Source organism: Triturus cristatus, chromosome 10 (genome assembly GCF_964204655.1).
Source record: "Triturus cristatus chromosome 10, aTriCri1.1, whole genome shotgun sequence".
Lineage (NCBI taxonomy): Eukaryota > Metazoa > Chordata > Amphibia > Caudata > Salamandridae > Triturus > Triturus cristatus.
Genome location: NC_140593.1, coordinates 461,740,201 through 461,759,915, shown reverse-complemented (window position 1 = coordinate 461,759,915; position 19,715 = coordinate 461,740,201). Strand labels below are relative to the sequence as shown.

At 43.7% G+C, this 19,715-nt stretch overlaps 1 protein-coding gene across 7 annotated transcripts in view; it reads right to left on the bottom strand.

Moving 5' to 3' along the window:
- CREM (cAMP responsive element modulator) overlaps positions 1-19,715 on the bottom strand; it is an 848,590-nt gene that overhangs the window by 654,398 nt on the left and 174,477 nt on the right. For all 7 annotated transcript variants that reach the window (XM_085631873.1, XM_085631875.1, XM_085631878.1 and 4 more), the window contains exon 3: positions 59-182. In XM_085631873.1, coding sequence (XP_085487999.1) covers positions 59-172 — 114 coding nt within the window. In that variant the 5' untranslated portion in view covers positions 173-182. The remainder of the gene's footprint in view (positions 1-58; positions 183-19,715) is intronic.

Genomic DNA, 19,715 nt, shown 5'->3' with positions numbered 1-19,715 from the left:
CTAGAATCCTGATTATCTATTCCTGTACAGACAATAGAGCAAAGGACACGTTTATTACCTGCTTTACAGAAGGAATCGGAGGTTGTCCGGGCTGGGTGTGTATATGGATAACATCGCTCTCTGCCACAGAATCTATTGCATTGATACCCTGTTGAGATTGTACTGTTTCCATTGTTGTTTTTCTAAAAACAAAGAAAATCATATCAAATTAGCACGCAATTGAAAAACGTTCCCTTTATAAGCAAAATATTTATATCCCCATGAAGAAACAAATCAATGTTTATGCAACCACAGAATCTCTGTAGGATTTTCGGGCATCAATAAAGAACAAAGGTTTTTTTTCCAAACCATTTATGACTGAGGGGGTTACATTAAATGGTTATTTAGAGAAAGTGACAGTTTTCAATAAGTTATAACCCTTGATTTGGTTGTATAGTATAATAGGGTTGACCTTACTAATGTTTTACTGAAAGAATACTATTAACTGAAAGACTGCTGTTGTGCTCTGTCACATGCACTGATGGCATACAATTTGCACATTGCCTGCTATTAGATTAACTTTTTTCTTGTGAGTTTATGTGCAAACAAAAAGTAATATTAACAGTCACTGAGCATGAATACTGTATCCTGGGACTCTACAATGGTCAGTATTGCAGTTTGTGTGCATGGACATTGAATAATGACTCTGTCAAGGAAGTATTGCTGCCACTGGACAGGTATGATGGGAGTGGATTTTTACATTGTTAGCAATGTGACAGAAAGTTAGCTGCAGGCTTCCAGAATAAAAGGTAAGGCTCCATTTTCCTGTTCATATTTCCAATAAATGGCTGTGTTAATATTTGCTAAAACCATAACATATTTCCTACCTTAGTTTTAAATAAAGATTTAGAAAATATGTACTTGTGAATGTGTATGACTGCTCAGAGAAAGATGGGGATAGTAAGTAAGACAAAAATACCTTATGAGTGTATTGTGGTAAATATTTCATTACCGGTACTATTTTTTATGCGGTAAAGTCAAGTAAGAATAACTCAGTAAATATAAGAGGCAGAATCCGTGGTATTAGAGGTTTTAAAAGGCTTTATTCCTATACAAAGGAATACAATTCGAATTGTAGGCTTTCTATTCCATCACCACGAAAGTTCAGGAAGGAAGGGCATATATTATTGACAGATAAGCAGTTTTATAGAAAATGCATTATAGTGTAACAGATGCAGGAGGCGTAACAGTTGATAAAAGAGATAAAATATGCATACGTAACCAAAAAAGGCGTAAACATGGGTGTAATTTAATAAACGTCATCATACATGATGTCACAAGTGGGTGGATCCATAAGAGAATCCTGCAATGTCAGCAGAAATATACGAAATATACGTGCAACTAGAGGGTGAAGTGGACTTGACATTTAGCTCTACATGTGGAGACAGAAGTCTGGGGGTTATGTCAACCTAATCCCAAATCATATCTAATATCCTATGTTTAAAGAACTGTGTTATCCAAAAGGAAAGGTCTCTAGGATAGAATCTATTCTATACTGACTGTTAGTACGTGTACAAGCGTCTAAGTGTCTACATGAGATGCGAGGGGGGTAGGAATATTCCATGGTAACGGAGCTATGAATTACTTGCATGAGGACAGCGAGGCCTGGCCCCTTTGCACGGTAGCTGAAGGAATGTTTACCTAAACTGCTAGACAGGAATGCATCGGATGAGGAGCGGAGTAGATAATCTTGAAGGTGAAATACAGTTTTTGGCAGGCCATATGCTGGATCAGGCACCGTTAGCCGCGCAGGGAGTAGGACAAAGTTCATGGATACAGATGCAGGCTCAGACTGGAGCTTTCAGAGGCAGAAGGCAGGAAAAGGCTTGATGACAGAATTCAGGGCCTACTCGCCTGAATCTGTAAAATGTGGAAAGTGAACCACATAAAGTCGGTGGCCTTTCATATTTAGGAATGGAATATCTGACCCATTCATGGCGGATCTGAAAGAGGACATGTTGACGGTGGACGCACATGTATTTGCGTCTTCAAAACTGGAACTGGAGGGAACATACATGTACTTATAGCATGCACATGGAGCCGTTGGGGTCTACGATAGGGGACATAACTGATCACAAAAATTCATATTTCCTCATTCCCTCCTTGTCCCCTACGGACCCTCAGGAGATATCGATCTTCATCAATCCATCGATCTGTTCATATAGCATCATTTGTTCTTCTTTCTTCTTCCGGGATCTTGAACGAAAACGTGGATGTGGGATACACGATGTGGCACACAGACCACAAATCGCTGGCCCACATTGTAGACATAAGCAGCAACTGAATAGTATGAGGAAGCCAATACCTAGGAAGGATAGGATTCTCCATCCCCAGGCTGACAACACGCCCCAGAACCAACCGGACCAAGTCCAGGTGCCTGGACTCTGGTGTATCTGGCTTATAATCTTATGAAGGCGGGTTATGGCTTTATATACTGACGGCGAATTTTCTGGTATGAAAATGCAGCAACTTGATCCGATGACCCTACAAGCTCCGCCCCTATCGGCCAGGATGACGTCAAGGACAAGACGATTTTGAAGCACAACAATCCGCATAGCAGACTGCTCTTCTGTTAAATTGCCTAAGGCGGAAATAGTCTCGTTCACTACTGCTTCAAGGGTTCTGGTTAATCTACGTATCAGCTTACTATTAGTGACTGTACCTATATATGGAAAGAAACCTTTATTGAAATCTGTGTATTTTTCCCATGCTGTTTCAGTGTAATCGACAATTGGAAGATCTCTCTGTTGTCTATTGTGTACTAAGTGGGTATTTCTGTGATAATCAGGAGGGGCTAGGAAAACAGGTGGCAGAAGGAATGCTATGTAACAGGTACCATCCCAATCTAAAGGTAGACATATATATGCGGTCTGACCACATATGAAGTAGGAATGACGGGAAACTCTAAATGTAGACTTGCCTTGATCACTGAATTTTATTACAGTGGTGCATTTACTATGGCCCATGTGTATGGAACCATTCTTTTGTACACATAATTCCCCTTTTACTGGGAATACTGACATGGCGGGCAAGATTGGTGTAGCTTCGGATTCAACGTTCAGGATCATGAGGTTAAGTGTAAAATTACCTAATCCATATACTTCATTTTCTAGATCAGTTCCTGTTCTTTTGGGAAGTCCCTCCTTGTTAGGGTAGCAGACTTTAAGCAAAACTAGGTTCAGGTTTCCCCATACCCAGTTGTCTTGGTAAACTGCGGAATTTGAATCTAGGGAATTAATCAAACTAAACCATGCTCCACAGGAGCCATTGTGTGTGAACGGATATGGAAAGAGGGGCAAAACTCCCTTATAGTTTTGATAGGGAGGGAGTCGGCCACATATCCAACAATTTGTGGCATTGCTGGTCTGATGGGAATGATGTAACATACTAATGAATGTGTTGTTGCGCAGCGCAAATCTATAGGACAATTCATGCGGAGGTAATTCGCTAAAAGAATGTTCTGCAGTTACATTGTAAACACGTTTAAGAATAGGGTAATACATGTGCAATAGTATGCTGAAAATAATAATCAGAAGACTTAGAAAAAACAAAATTAATAATGTTACTGTGCAGTGACTACGAAGTGATTTACAATACGCATGCTTTTTTAAGCTGTATCTGCTGATTTCTTTCTCTATTCCGGTCTAGAGGATACATGTCAGAGACAAATTCAACCGATTCACCTTGGAGAGGACTTAAACAATCAAATTGTCTGACTTGCTAGACCTCAATTTTAGTTTATAAAGTTCTGGTTTTGACTTCTCAACCAAGGGGAGCTTTGAGTCTGTCTGTGAGGGAATACAAGGTTGAATATTGACACTGGATGGTAGTCCATAAAATTTCTTGATATGACTCGAGTGCAACCACCCTTTGCGACCCTCAATCTTCACGGCTGTCCTTGTAGTTAGTAAAACCAACTTAGGCGACTTCCACCTAGGATCCAGTTGGGTCTTCCGGTCGAAATTCCTGACCAAAACCAGGTCACCAGGAACCACGTCATGGGGCTTCACCTCAGTATTATCGGGAAAAGCTGCGGCTACCTGTGAACGACAAGATTGTAGTGCAGACATCAAGGAAGCCAGGTAATCTGTCAGCATATTACAGTCAACATCAGTTATTTTGCGAGGTATAGGCGTCCCCCACATATTTGGTGGTCTACCGAAGATCACCTCGTACGGGGATAGCCCTGTTCGAGAATGTGCTACCATTCTCATGTAAAAGAGTGCAACTGGTAAGGCTACTATCCAATCGACACCTTTTTCCCTACATATTTTGGACAATCTAATTTTCAGAGTTTGATTATGACGTTCCACGAGACCTGCTGCCTCGGGATGTCGGACACAGTGGAATTTCCATTGGTAGCCTAACAAAAGGGAAACGTGTTTCATTAGTTCGGATGAGAACGGCTGACCGTTATCTGAGTAGACAACACGTGGTAAACCGTACCGTGGGAAGAATTCTCGAACTAACTGTTTGGCAGTAGTCGGGGCAGTGTAATCTGAAACCGGGTAGGCTTCTGTCCAACGGGAAAGAGCACAGACAACTACGAGAACATATTTGAATCCTCGACATCGTTCCATCTGGATATAATCCATCTGGAGGACTTCAAAAGCATGATCGGGAGGTTGAAATCCACCCTGCTCTACGGGGATGCTTTTACCTGGATTAAACTGACAACATATCATACAGGTACGTACTTTCTGTTTAGCTGCTGCTCGCAAATGTTTGTTGAACCAAATGTGTTGAATGCTGTCTAGCATAGCTTTTTCTCCTAGGTGCGCTGGACTATGTATTGTGTTAATGATGACTTGAACCATAGAGTCGGGAAGAAACCATATAGATTTTTCCTTCGTCATCCATCCTTGATCCGTTTGGATCCCTCCTAATTCAGTCCATTTCTTTATTTCTTCTGGTGTAGCATGTGTCTGTATGTCAATTACATCAAGGGCGGGATCCTTAACTGTCATGCAATGTGTTGGTGTCAGAACTATTGTCTTTGTCGCGTCAGTTGTATGAGTCTGGTTCTGAGCAGTCTGTTTAGCTGTTCTGTCAGCTAGGTCATTTCCCTGAGAAATGATATCGGTAACTTTTGTATGGGCTTTGCATTTCATAATCGATATTGCAGTAGGTAGATGAATCGCGTCTAATAGAGTTTGAATGAGGGGTCCGTGTTGGATGTGGGCACCGTGAGAAGTTAAATAACCTCTCTCTCGCCACAGTACGCCGAAGTCATGGACGACTCCGAATGCATAACGTGAATCTGTGTATATGTTGACTTTCTTATTTTTGGCTTGAATACAGGCTTGTGTCAGAGCGATGAGCTCTGCGGCTTGAGCTGACAAAGTGTTTATACAGTTTGTTTCAATGACTTCAGTGTCTGTTGTGACTGCGTAAGCGGCCACTAACTCTCCTGTACTTGTTCTCATACATGACCCATCTACATACAATGTCAAGTCTGGATCTGACAAAGGGATGTCTGTCAAGTCTTGTCTGGGTTTCGTCGTGATAGTAATGACTTCGACACAATCATGTGCCAATGGATCTGTTCCGCCCACTGGTAACAGTGTGGCAGGATTTAACGTATTACAACGTCTGATTTCTATATGTGGCTGAAATAATGTCAATTCGTAACCGGTAAGTCTCGCTATAGTCAAGTGTTGTGTTTGTGTGCGGTTCAAGAGAACCTCTACTGCGTGTGGTACTTGTACTGTCAGTTGGTGTCCTAACACTATGGCATCGCTTTGTCTGATTGCTAAAGCTGTTGCTGCCACCGATTTCAGGCACGCAGGAAGAGCCTGAGCTACTGGATCTAATGTACTAGAGAAATAAGCACATGGTTTGTGTGATCCTGCTTGTTCCTGAGTGAGTACTGACAAGGCAGTACCTTCGCGTTCTGTAACAAAGAGTGTAAACTGTTTACTGTAACATGGTGTTGCTAAGACAGGTGCTTGGCATAAAGCTTTCTTTAAGCTTTCAAAGGCGTGTGTATGTTCTGGAGTCCAAGGGAGGACAGTCGATGTGGCTGCCTCCTGTGTTGTCAACTGGATGAGTGGTTTTGCTAGAAATGCATATTGAGGGATCCACTGCCTACAGTATGAAGTGAGGCCTATAAAAGCCCGCACCTCCTTTTGTGTCTTGGGTGGTGGCATGTTAGCGATTAACTGGATGCGGTCGGGTGTAAGCTGCCTTCCCTCCTTGGACAGCGAGTGCCCAAGGTAAACAACTCGCTGGACACAGAATTGCAGCTTAGAAGGGGACACCTTGTGCCCCTTGTCGGCCAGAAATTTTAAAACCGTCAGTGACGCATTTTCACATTCAGGTTCGCTTCGGGCGGTGATCAGCAGATCATCGACATATTGAAGCAAGGCAGTGTTAACTGGCATGTGGATACTGTCAAGTTCTCTTTTTAGTGCTTGGCTATAGATGCTAGGGCTTTCTGTAAATCCTTGAGGTGCGCGTGTGAATTTAAAACTTCGTCCATTTAAACTGAATCCGAACAGATATTGACTTTCCGGATCTATTGGGACGCTAAAGAAAGCATTTTTGAGATCAATTACAGTGAAGAACGTTGCTTCTGAGTCAATAGCTGTTAGTAATGAAGATATATCTGGGACCACAGGGTATTGTGGTACAATACATTTATTTAATTCGCGCAGATCAATAACTAATCGATATACTGGTGGTGCTTTTGGATCCGTTCTTTTAAGAATCGGAATTATCGGGGAATTACATACATTGGAGTCGGTTTCGACAACCACTCCTTGTACAATGAGTTCGTCAACGATTTGCAGCAAAGCCACAACAGCATCGGGTGGTAACTTGTATTGTCGCATTCGTGGTAGTATTACTCCTGTTTTTAGTGTGACACGATATGGTGTAATATTCATGCAGCCAACATCGGTGGGGCCTTGTGCCCATAAATGTGTAGGTAAATTCTGCAGTCGGTGATCCATGTCTCTGGACACGTAGTGACCTTTGAAGTCACGTAGAAATAGTCGTACTCCTTCCGGAGAACAACATATTATAGCTCCTAGAGCTTTCAATGTTTTTATACCTAACAAGTTTTCTGGACATGATTTAGTAAGCAATAAATCTGTAGTACGTGTCAATGGACCGATCGTAAGTGGGAGAGGTTGTGTTACGTCATTTATTATAGGTTTTCCTGAGAATCCAAGGGAAATATTTTGTGAGCCTGAGAGGGGTGCCCCTGGAACTTCACTGCGTCTTATAGTTGTTCTGCTTGCCCCTGTGTCAAGTAAGAACTTTCTGTCTTCCCCTAATAGTTCACTATGTACATAAGGTCCCTCTTGGTCTACAGGAACCTCAATAAGGGGTAAGCCAACTTCCCTCTCTAGGCTATGTCATGTATATCGCTGATAATCGGGATAATCTGCTTGTGCATACTGATACATCTGTTGTGTCGTTGCTTGTGTTGCAGCAATAGGCTGCGTTTGTGGTGGCGCTACGGTCTGTTGTGGAGCTCCCTGTTGCGGAGCTAGTTGTTGCGGAGCTAACCTACGTTGTGCATGCTGAGGGATTTGTGGTTGATTCTGATCCTGTCTAGGTGGACGTGGTCTCTCCTGGGTTCTACCTGTAGCAATATTATGTTTCAGGACTGGACAATCGTGTATATAATGACCTTGTTGTTTACAATAGTTGCATGTCCCTTTCGTAGGACCTGCGGAATCACCCTTATGATGACCATCAGCTGGAACTGACTGAGCAACAAGCATTTTCATTTTTGTATCTTTCATACGTCTTTGTTCGTGTTCTTGTTCTTGTTCTTCTCTAATTCTATTGTGGTGATATTGTAACATCTGTGATGGGGTATTACCTTGCCAGGTACTTTCGAATTTCAATACTCTATTTTTGACTTGTAGCAGAGAATTTTCAACTAATTTTGTCACAAACAGATGTGGATATGACTCACTACTGGCTTTTATGCCACTATTTATACCAAAACATTTTTCAAATCGGGAATAGAAATCACTAGTGTCTTCATCTGACTTTTGTTTACAGGCTGATATCGCACCCCAGTCTTCCTTTTTCGTAGTTAATAAACGTGGCAGTACCTGCACTAGTAATCCTGCTAGTGCTGCAGTCTTTTCCCCAAGTCCTGCTCCTGCAGCTCGGGCCCTTTCTTCGTTTTCTAATGCTGTCCAATCTATCTTTTGGTCTCCCACTTCCCATTCCTTTTCCTTAAGTTTCTCATAAACACCGGCGGGTAATAGGACTTTTAATATTTTCATAATGTCGGGATAGGTATACTCTCCCATGAGTAACATGTCTTTTATTTCACGGTGGAAACCTGCTGGATCCTTGTCATGGCTGGGTACTACTTTCTTCATTTCTAATAATTCCAGTTTAGTTATAGGCGTGTACACAAACACGCGTGTAAAGTTATTACCGTCACCTCTGATTGGGTGTACTTCGCGTAACGGGTTCTGTCTATCTATGTGATATATTTTTCTTCCTAGGATGGGAACTGGAACGTGTTCTGGGCATACGAAATTTAAATATTGATTTCGGAATTCTAAAATTTCCCTAATCAAATCAGTACCTGACCCTCTCCATATATTCGTGAGTAGTTCTGTCAATATGTCAGGTAAGGGTCCTGGATCGGAGTGTTGGCTTTTATATAATATAAGGAGGTGTTGAATCATGTATATACTAGCTAAACGCTGTTCGTATGGGTCAAGATTCAGAAACGTGTGTGCAAGTACATCATCATTGTAGTCGCTGGGTCGCTGTCAGCCCATAGTACTGCTGACCTGGCTAATTCTTGTTCGTCCATGGAATCAAGCATATGGTACCCCCTTCGATCTCGGAGTAATTTATCCGCGGCTTGGAATAGATGTTCGGGGGATTTTGTATTTAACATAGGATTTGGAAAATGTCTATTATATTCTGGACGTATTGGACGTATCTGATCATTAAAACCTCTAGTATTATTATGGGGTCTTCCTCTACCTACATAAGCTATCGTTTCTATTTGTTCTGATTCTTGCTCCTCCTCCTCTTCTGATTCTACTCTGTCTGTTTCTCGTCTTTCTTTATGTATTCGGTCTACTTCCTTGCGGATCTTTCGACACATGGCGATTATACACGCCTGTCTATCATGTTTCTCTTCTGATATGTTCTGACCCCATTTGACAAGTTTTTGCATGGTATCATGATCTGCCCCGGGACGGTCTTGATTCCTAATTACACAATTTATGAAAAAACGTAGTAGTTGTCTTTGTACATCCACTTTCTGGTATTCCATAGCGGCATTTTTAGACCTTATTACTAGAACACACTTTATACAATAAACACAATAATGAACAGTCATTCATACCACAATATATAGAACGTATTAAAACATTTAACATTTAACAGTTTTAACGAACAATGATAACTAATAGAAAACTAGTTACTGACATAATACTGACACTAGATAATACTTATTTATATGCAAGACATACTATATATACTGCTAAACAGTACAGATACACTGCTGAAACAGTGCAGACCGGATTTGTGTACCCAAACCCGTCTTGACCGGCACAGACTATGTGCACGTTAAATGCCTCCCCGGTAATGGTACTCACCGGGTAGCTCGGAACGGAAGGCCTCGGAACGGAACTGAAACTGGACCGGACTGGACTCGACTTGACTGGACTCGGAACTTCGGAACCTGGTGGGCCTCTGTATACCTCGGATCTTGCTCTCTCAGCTAGGCTCTGGTCGGGATACTTCGCACTTCTCACCGCCTCGTCTGGGTGTTGATCGCAGCCTCAGTTGCTCCCGCTTGGCCGGAGGGAGATACAGGAAATCCTGCAGGTACGCGTTTTTGTCCGTTCAGCTGTGGCAGGAGACCGGGCCTGCAACGCACCGCCGGCGCGTGAGATGGGAAAGTGTCCCTGTTCGGGCGCCAATTTATGTGGTAAATATTTCATTACCGGTACTATTTTTTATGCGGTAAAGTCAAGTAAGAATAACTCAGTAAATATAAGAGGCAGAATCCGTGGTATTAGAGGTTTTAAAAGGCTTTATTCCTATACAAAGGAATACAATTCGAATTGTAGGCTTTCTATTCCATCACCACGAAAGTTCAGGAAGGAAGGGCATATATTATTGACAGATAAGCAGTTTTATAGAAAATGCATTATAGTGTAACAGATGCAGGAGACGTAACAGTTGATAAAAGAGATAAAATATGCATACGTAACCAAAAAAGGCGTAAACATGGGTGTAATTTAATAAACGTCATCATACATGATGTCACAAGTGGGTGGATCCATAAGAGAATCCTGCAATGTCAGCAGAAATATTCAGCAGAGATGCGCGCGCAGCCGCATGACGTGTGATTGACGTGCAACTAGAGGGTGAAGTGGACTTGACATTTAGCTCTACATGTGGAGACAGAAGTCTGGGGGTTATGTCAACCTAATCCCAAATCATATCTAATATCCTATGTTTAAAGAACTGCGTTATCCAAAAGGAGAGGTCTCTAGGATAGAATCTATTCTATACTGACTGTTAGTACGTGTACAAGCGTCTAAGTGTCTACATGAGATGCGAGGGGGGTAGGAATATTCCATGGTAACGGAGCTATGAATTACTTGCATGAGGACAGCGAGGCCTGGCCCCTTTGCACGGTAGCTGAAGGAATGTTTACCTAAACTGCTAGACAGGAATGCATCGGATGAGGAGCGGAGTAGATAATCAGTTTTTGGCAGGCCATATGCTGGATCAGGCACCGTTAGCCGCGCAGGGAGTAGGACAAAGTTCATGGATACAGATGCAGGCTCAGACTGGAGCTTTCAGAGGCAGAAGGCAGGAAAAGGCTTGATGACAGAATTCAGGGCCTACTCGCCTGAATCTGTAAAATGTGGAAAGTGAACCACATAAAGTCGGTGGCCTTTCATATTTAGGAATGGAATATCTGACCCATTCATGGCGGATCTGAAAGAGGACATGTTGACGGTGGACGCACATGTATTTGCGTCTTCAAAACTGGAACTGGAGGGAACATACATGTACTTATAGCATGCACATGGAGCCGTTGGGGTCTACGATAGGGGACATAACTGATCACAAAAATTCATATTTCCTCAGTATCTAGAAGGATCTGAGTTGATCGCTGCACTAATGCACCAGGTGCATTATGCCCATTTAAAGACCGGTGACATCCCGGTCTGCTTTCTTTGATCTGTTAATCCCTAGGCTAGATATATTGGTTTGAGAGTTAGGGCAAATATATTTGAGGGGGGACATTTATTTTTGCTCAGTTGAAAAACTTATGACTTGTGTTTAGTTTACATCTTTTCACATAGCGTTGTTTTTCAATTTAATTGTGCATTATACTTATAGAAAGAGAACAGACGATAGGCAGCCAACCCCATGCAGCACACGGACAAAGGGTGTGCACGGAGTGGGATTGGCCGTAGGGCCGGGCCCTACTTTCAACTCCCCATGGGCAGACAACCCCGCGTCGCACAAAATGTGTAGTTGGCCGCGGCCCATGCCCTGCATCCAATCCCAAAGGTGCCCAACCCCCTGCTGCGCACAAGCCATGGGTAGCTGGGGGCTGCGCACAAGGCCTGGTGCCCAAACTCCCGCAGGTTCATATGGCTGAATACAATGGGTGTCAATTCAAGTATTGCAGAGCTACTGACTGTGTCAAAGGGTCAGAACACCATAATATATAAAGTTGGCCTATTGGCTTTATGAAAGGGTCAGAATATCGATCTATGCAAAGCACATGCATTGTCTATGTCAGTAAATGACCAATAATTCTAATGAAATGAATTTTTCATTAATTCACACAGTTCGATGTTTAATAAAAGTGATCATTAAAAAAATGAATAAAGCTTTATTTAAAAAAAATCTACTTCTGAGTTTATGTTATTTTAAACCTACAAAGTGCAGCCACAGAACCGACCAAAAGGGGCTCTACACTCCAGCTAAAGAGCACAGAGCTACAGCTAGGAGTTCTTAAAAAAAATAAATATGGTAAGCTCTCTTGGGGCAAGGATTCAATGTTCTAGGAGATTTACTGTTTGTTTTTTAATATTGCAGGACGCCTGCTCCACTCTCTGCAGCTCCCCCCCACAAACATTAATAAAATGTTTGGTGGTGTCCCTGACTCTTCTAGGAACACCGAAAACACAAAGAGATCATGTACAGAATGCTGAAACTTTTCAGACACTCACTCCCAGTCACAGATCTGGGTTGAATCCATCATCGTTCTTTAGCTCACTTCGCCACCTCAGTTCAGACCCAGCCACATGCAAATCAGTCTTTACCCTGTTCCTCAAAAGAACAGTCCAGCCCGGACTGCCAAGCCAGGTCTTCCCTGGATCAGAAACAAGCATCCTGGGACCGGTTTCAGGGTAACACCCCATATCAGCCACGCTAGCTTGAATCCAGTGGCAAAATGAGCAAGGGACCCACGTCTGCGCATACCCTGCCAACTTAGGGCAAACAAAGCAAACACAAAGAGATGATGTACGGAGCGCTGAAACTTTTCAGACACTCACCCCCAGTCACAGATCTGGGTTGAATGCATCGTTGTTTATCTCACTTCGCCACCCCAGTACAGACCCAGCCATATGCAAATCAGTCTTGACAGTGTTCCTCATGGGAACAGTCCAGCCCGAACTGCCAAGCCAGGTCTTCCCTGGACCGGAAACAAGCATCCTCAGACCGGTTTCTGGGTAACACCCCTCATCAGCTTGGCTAGCCTGAATCCAGTGGCAAAGGGAGCCAGGGACCCACGCCTGGGCATACCCTGCCAATTTAGGACAAACAAAGCAAACAAAGAGATGATGGACGGAGTGGAGTCTTTATCGTGGCTTCTTCCTTGACTTGTAGAGAATCTATCTGCTGTCCTGAGGAATATTGAGATCTGTGAATTCATGCAATTTAGGAGCTGTGAGCATAAGAGGAGATCAGTCGGGTCAGAATGAAGGACCTGGCCTTAGTTCATCATCCAAAGTTAACCGGATGTTGATAGGTGAATGTGATTATATTCCGATAGCAGAGGAAGCTCCGTGAACCAATGCTGCGTGCGCCACTGGGGGGCTATCGGGATGAGACAACATTGCTCCACTTTCCTCTTGCTGAGAACCTTTGGTATTAAAAGTATCGGTTGGCATAGATCCCGGACCATCTGTCGAAAGGCATTCCCGCATGATCCTGGATGTGGATGCCAACTTGCATAGAACTGGCATTCGCAGTTTGTATTTTTTGCAAAGAGATGTTTGCCCCAGAATGAGAAGCTCGTATTTATCGCTTACTGATTAAACTCCCATTCATGGAGGCTGATTCCAGTTCTGCGCAGCATGGCTGCTAAGCGATTGCTAGCCCGGGGAAAATGTTCGGCCTGAAGAGTTATTCTGTGTATTGTTTTTTTTAATTTATTTATTTATTTATTTATTTTTTGTCCTCATTACTACCATGGTTTCAGTGCCATACCAGATTACCCTACAGTCAGCTGTCTCAATTCATAAAAGAACTGGCAGGGATATATTGCTAAGGATGTGAGTAGAAAATATCCCTCAGCTTTTGCAGACTCAATCTTGGAAGGCGAAGAACCAGGCATACCCTTCTTATAAACCACCTTGATGTGAGTGGCAGCCAAGTCGGCCCGGGCTAAGACCAGGTATACAACGGATGGCTAGGGCACCATAATAGAGTAATCATCGGACCCGGGGAGAAAAAAAAAAAAAAAAAAAAAAAACCCCGGGTACTTCAGTGTAACCATGGCAACAAATACCAAAAAGCTCTTTTACTCTGATTGCCGGCCCTAGCCAGGTCCATACGCGCTGTATATATAACGGAGGCCTGCCAATCGCCGAAGGAAGGGGGAGACTCGTCCTTCCATTTCTTACAGATCTCCCTTCTTGCCAACAACACCGCATAGAACACTAAGTTTTTGGCTGCGCTTTGGCCTCCTTCCAAAATCCCGAAAATCACAAGAGGTAAGTCAATGTTTACTTGAACACCCAATGAAGTGGTTAGAATACTGCTGATAGCTGCCCAATATGACGCTAAACTAGGGCAGTCAAAAAACATATGGGTGTCTGGTGCGGCCAAAAGCCCACATCTAGAACAAGCTATTGGGTTGCCCTCGGAAAATTTAGACAGGCCTGAGGGGGGAATAATATGCCCTATGCAGTGTAAACAGGTGATTCCTGCGTAGCCAGGATGGTTTAACTATGCTACACAAGAGGCCGCATGATTCTGACCAGAGATTTTGTAAGTTTGGACCAGAAATTGAAGGGCTCCAAAGCGAATCAGGCAGATTGAAGACACCATCCGTTTCCTCCAGAAGGAACCTATACCACTGTGCAGTCTCCTTTTTACCCAGAGGGTTATTCACCAGGTTATTTATGAGCAGGCTATGTCCTCCAAGTGGAAACGTGTTTCTTTTTAGAGCTTGAGCTTTGTAGGCCTGAGTCCAACTATGTATTTGAAGGTATTTGAGCTTGGATAGGTTAGGGTCGATCTTAGCCTGAAGATGTTCCCATGAGAGCAGTTCCCCCTCAAAAAAAAGATCTCCCCAGAAATCTAAGCCTGCGTCTCTTATAGGTGCCGCTAAGGTGTCTCCAAGCCAAACGGGGTTTTCAGGAAGCCCCCATAGCGGCGTCTTATTACAATAATAGCTTTGTATTATAGATCTTGTGACTTCGGCCCATAGTTATTCTGTGTATTGTTAGCCGACTCCAGATTACCCGATCTTCCTTGGACAGCACCAGTGATCCTGTGCTGCTTTGTTTTTCACATATTGCATGCTGGTGGTATTGTCCGTGTGAACTAACACCGAAGACCCTGTAACCATTGGCAGGAAAGCTTGGACTCTGAGTTAGATGGCTTTGAGGTCCAGGCGATTGATATGTATGCTCTTCTGGAGCGGAGACTACTTTCCTTGAATTTGCAGGTTCTGTAGATGACCGCCCCAGCTCTCCTGGAAGGCATCTGAAGTCATTACGAAGTGAGGTATTTGAGGTAAGAAAATGTGGTCCTCTGACAGGTGGGAGTCCTGGGATCACCAGGCTAGAGCGTCCATCATACCTGTGTGAAGTTCTCTAGGCCCTTGAATGATTCTTTTGTTTGAATCTATTGTTTTTGTAGCTGTTTCTGTAAGGCTTTCATTTTCTGGCGTGCAAGAGAGATCATATTGATCGCTGAGGACATGATGCCCAGAAGCTAATTGAACAAATGCACTGAAATGTTTTTTTATTTTTTTTAAAGTTCGAGTACCAGTTCCTAAATCATTTGTTGCTTCTCTCGGGATAGAAAGTCTTAGTCTTAGACAGTATCCAGTGTTGCGTCCCAGGAACAGTATCTTCTTGGATGGAGGAGTTGATAATCTTTGATAATTCACATTCAATCATCGGCATTTACAGAGCGTGCGCCTACTCAAAAGGAGTGTCCAGGCGCTACAGAAAGTGTGAATGCTGATGGGTGGCTCAAAATGCTGTATTAAAAAGCCACATTTTCAAATTACGTTTAAGAGATCCTACATCTTTGATCGCATGAAGATGTCTGGGCAGAGAGTTCCATCCCCTCGTTGCCAAAACAGAAAAAGAGTAGTCACCCCATCTTGTCTTCTTAGTTTTGGGCACAACAGTCAAAAGACCATCTGCAGAAAGAACAGCTTTGGAAGGCTGATATTGCAGAAGCCTTTTACATAGATATTTAGGTCCAAGTCCAAACTATGTTTGTGTGCTAACATCACTCATTTAAACTTTACTCTCGCCTCAATGGGTAGCCAGTACAGTTCCCTAAGAGGTCTTTGAATAAAAGTATACTTAGGAATTCTAAGCAGAAGTCGATCTGATGCATTCTTTACCAGCTGGAGTCTCTTTAGGAGGTACTCAGGCAGACCACAGTAGAGAGCATTTGAGTGAGTAATCCAGCCATGATGTTATAAGGGCACAGATCACTAGCTTCTGACAAACAGGAGGTAGGACGAACAGAAACGTCCTCAACATCCAGAGAAGGCCAAGGCATGTCCCGACTGCACTCTCTACTTGTGGTTTAAAGGAGAGGTTGCTGTCAGATTTTACAACTAAATTCCTAACCACTGTTGAAGGTGATGGTGGGGGAGGAGGAGAACTGTGCCAAATCTCACCTCCTCACAGTGGTGGTGGGCAGCCAAAAACCAGAATCTCCGTCTTGGAGACCTAGTTTGTGAAGCAACTTTAGGCAAGCCTCTGTGGCCTTGGATGCTTGAAATGTAGTTGGTGCTTTTAACAACCAGTTGTCGAGGTAGGGGAACACCTGCTGACCGTCCTTCCTGAAAAAAGTTGCCGCAAGGGCGAAGAAGTAGGTAAAAATGCTAGGAAGCTGATTGAAGCAAAATGGGAAAACTTTGATGCGTGGGTGGGAATTCGGACGTATGAATCCTATAAATTCAGAGCTGTGATGTGGTGACGGAGAGGATGACCACGTAAAAGAATTGTTTCCATAAATACTTGTTTAAGCTCTGGAGGTCTATGATAAATCACCACTCCTCTGTATTTGTGTCTATGAGGAAAACACGAGAATAGAAGCCCGTTCCTTGCTAAAAATGTGGGACTTTCTCTATGGAACCATTGGTTAGCATAGCTAGCACTCTCTTCCAATGCTGATGGAGCTGAGGTGGGCGCCCTCGTTTTGGTGGAGTGGTGGGGGGAATCTGGGTGAACTCTAACGTCTGACCATATGTGATGAGATCCAAGTTTCCGCCGAAGATGACATTTTGGATTTATTTCTCCCACAGGATGGCGTAGGCAGCAGCAGAACATTGTCACTGTAGGTAAACTAGCCTAAGGGCTACTGAGAGGGTTGATAAGTCTGATAGCTCTGGTATCTTCCTTGATATGGAGCAGTGTCCCTTTCGCGGGTCCCTTTTAAGGGTGTATCTTTCAAAATTGTAATGTGCCAAAAGATTTCGCAGTGTCAGGGTCAGCCCCGAATGCCTGCAAGGAGTTGCCGAAGTGCTTGCCAAACAGAGCGTCACAATTGTAAGGTAAAAATATTAGATATATTTCCACCTCAGGTTCTAACTGTTGTGACCTTGACCCAACCTTGGCGTCTATGGACCACTGACTCAGCCAGTTGTGGGAATCCTATTGGGGCTATATGTACAGCGCAATCTATGTTTTCTGATGAGGGCGTTTCACCCCCCCCTGCAGAATCTTTGGTTTTTTTTTCTGCCATTTCTGTCTTCTGGCAGAAATTCTATGTATGTGGCAATGTCTGACCACATCTGGTGGTTATACCTGCCCCGTATTGCCAGTCCATTCAGTAGCCCCAGACATAGCTGAGAGCGTCTCCTTGCTGGTCAGGTGGAGTTATAAGTGACAGGGTTTTCCATGATTGTATTTCCACCTGGATATATCAACAATTGGAATAGGTCTCACAGCTTTTCAATTTAAAATCATAAAGAAAACAAATTGATTGCTTGTTTGCTATTGGAAGTTGGAAGTGTTTGGCCGCTCATTCCCTAAGGGTACGGAAAACACCAAACACCATTTTTGTGGGGAATCTACCAGTTGTGGTCCTTATCTCTATCAACACCAGATGTGAACATGCCATTCCCGAGAAGCATAGCAATATTTGAAACTGGGGTCATTCTTGGAGTGACATATCGGACACAATGTGGCCTTGCAGGTTTGGGAAAGTGTGTGTAGTAATTCTGTAAAATACTGCTTGGGTCTAGCACTATAGCTTCATGGACCTGACCCATCCACTGAAGTTGGAAGTGGAGGGAAGTGGTGAAATCTCTTCACATATTGCCTCTCCATATACAGCTGACTGTTGAAGACATGCTCCCAGCCACAGCCGCTGCAGATTAAGTAAATAAATTAAATAAATAATTTTCCCTTGCGGTCGTCTCTAGAAATCTCCCCCAGCCAGCCCCACTGCTCATACCTGCAGCAGCCGCGGCTGCATGCTCCCATTATTCCCCTCAATCCTTGGAGTTATTCTGGATTATGTGTCTTTTTGTTCTTATTGACTACGGTGCTCTCGTCATCATTTGTATTGTCATCGATGAGGCAGACGAAAACGACTAGATTGACGTCTACAAACTTTGTCGTCAACAAGGCCTTCACCGAAGACGAGGCCATCATAGACGATGCAGTCATAGAGGAGGCCGACGTAGATGAGGCAATCGTAGACAATGCAGTCACAGATGAGCCCGTTGTAGTCTAGGTCGTCATAGACAAGGTTATCGTACATGAAGCCATCATCGTAGATGATCGTCATAGACGAGGCTGTCGTAGAGAACCATCGTAGATGAGGCTGTCATAGATGACCATCGTAGATAACTGTCTTAGACCACCATCACAGATGAGGCAGTCATAGACGAGTTGGTTCGGGCCATCGTAGACTATGCCATCGTGGATGAGGCCGTTGTAGTTGAGGCAGTCGTGGACAAGGCCATCACAGGTTAGGCAGTGATAGTCAACGTGGTTGTGATCGTCGAACATTGTCATCGTAATTGTTGTTCACGATGATTTTGATGGCGGCGTTGCCGTAGACACCTCATTGACAGGTTATGTGGATTTACCTCATGTAGTGTCAGGGCTGAAGAGGGAGTTGTAGGGTCTAAAAGACAAAGAAGGTACGGAGTTCCTCTGTGGCAAGTTAGCCACTTGGTGTGTACTCAAGCTAGTGAGGAGGTGGGGGATACCTCTGTCGGAACTAGGGCCCTCACACACCCAGCAAGCTAGGTGTCATGCTTCATCATATGGGTCTGCTCCTCGTCAAGCCGGCGCTGCAATGTTCGACGGGCACCCATAAAGGGGCTCTTTTTCGGAGATCTTTTGTTCCTTGCCGTATAGGTGCCGTGGGTGTGAGGGGCCTAGAGACGTGTAGATGTGGTGTGTGGATTAAAACAGGTAAGGGAATCCTTTGTGATTATTTTTATTCTGGAAAGGTCCAAACCTGACTAAAGGGGGAAAGAGAGGGGGGGGGGGCGACTATTCTGTTTTAATGTGACAAAAATTCGCACTACCCCCAGATGGTCAACATGTTTCTCGCCTCAGAATGTCACGGAGTGATCAGTTGGCGATTCCTCAGGACCAGGTGACTAAAAAACTATCTACAGTGGGTGATGTGGTGCATCGCGACCTACCACTCTTTCTATCCGTGGGTTATTGCCCCGGAGAAGGGCAGCAAAAAGGAGAAAGATCAAAAGACTATGTCAAGATACTGGCAAATGATCCTAGTTAAATGCAGTGGATGTGTCTCGCTATACACATTCTCAATGTTAAACGTATAAAAAGACTTTAAAAACACAGTGCGGTCATGCAACCCATCAAGCTCTGTGTGTGCCTTCATATATACATATATCCCCTATGCAACCATATTCAGAAAGGTCGTGGTTCAGACTATGGTAGGTGAGTGAACATGTGCTCACCTCTTTGGTTTTCATGTGCTGCCTCGTCAGATCACAGCGGAGTAATATGGACACACAGTGTGGTGTCTCTGTTGTATGAAGAGACAGAGTATCAGCTAGATATAGGCTGTAAGCATTGCAGATAAGAGCCCACTTCTTGGCTCTGGTTAATTATACTACGCAGTGCAGGAGGTATGGTACAGGGTGGACTGGGCCCGTAGTTGTGAATCCAAATACATGTCACGTTTATTCTATATTAGGGTGCTCAAGTCAGGCCGGTGGATCTGGTAGTACCGCC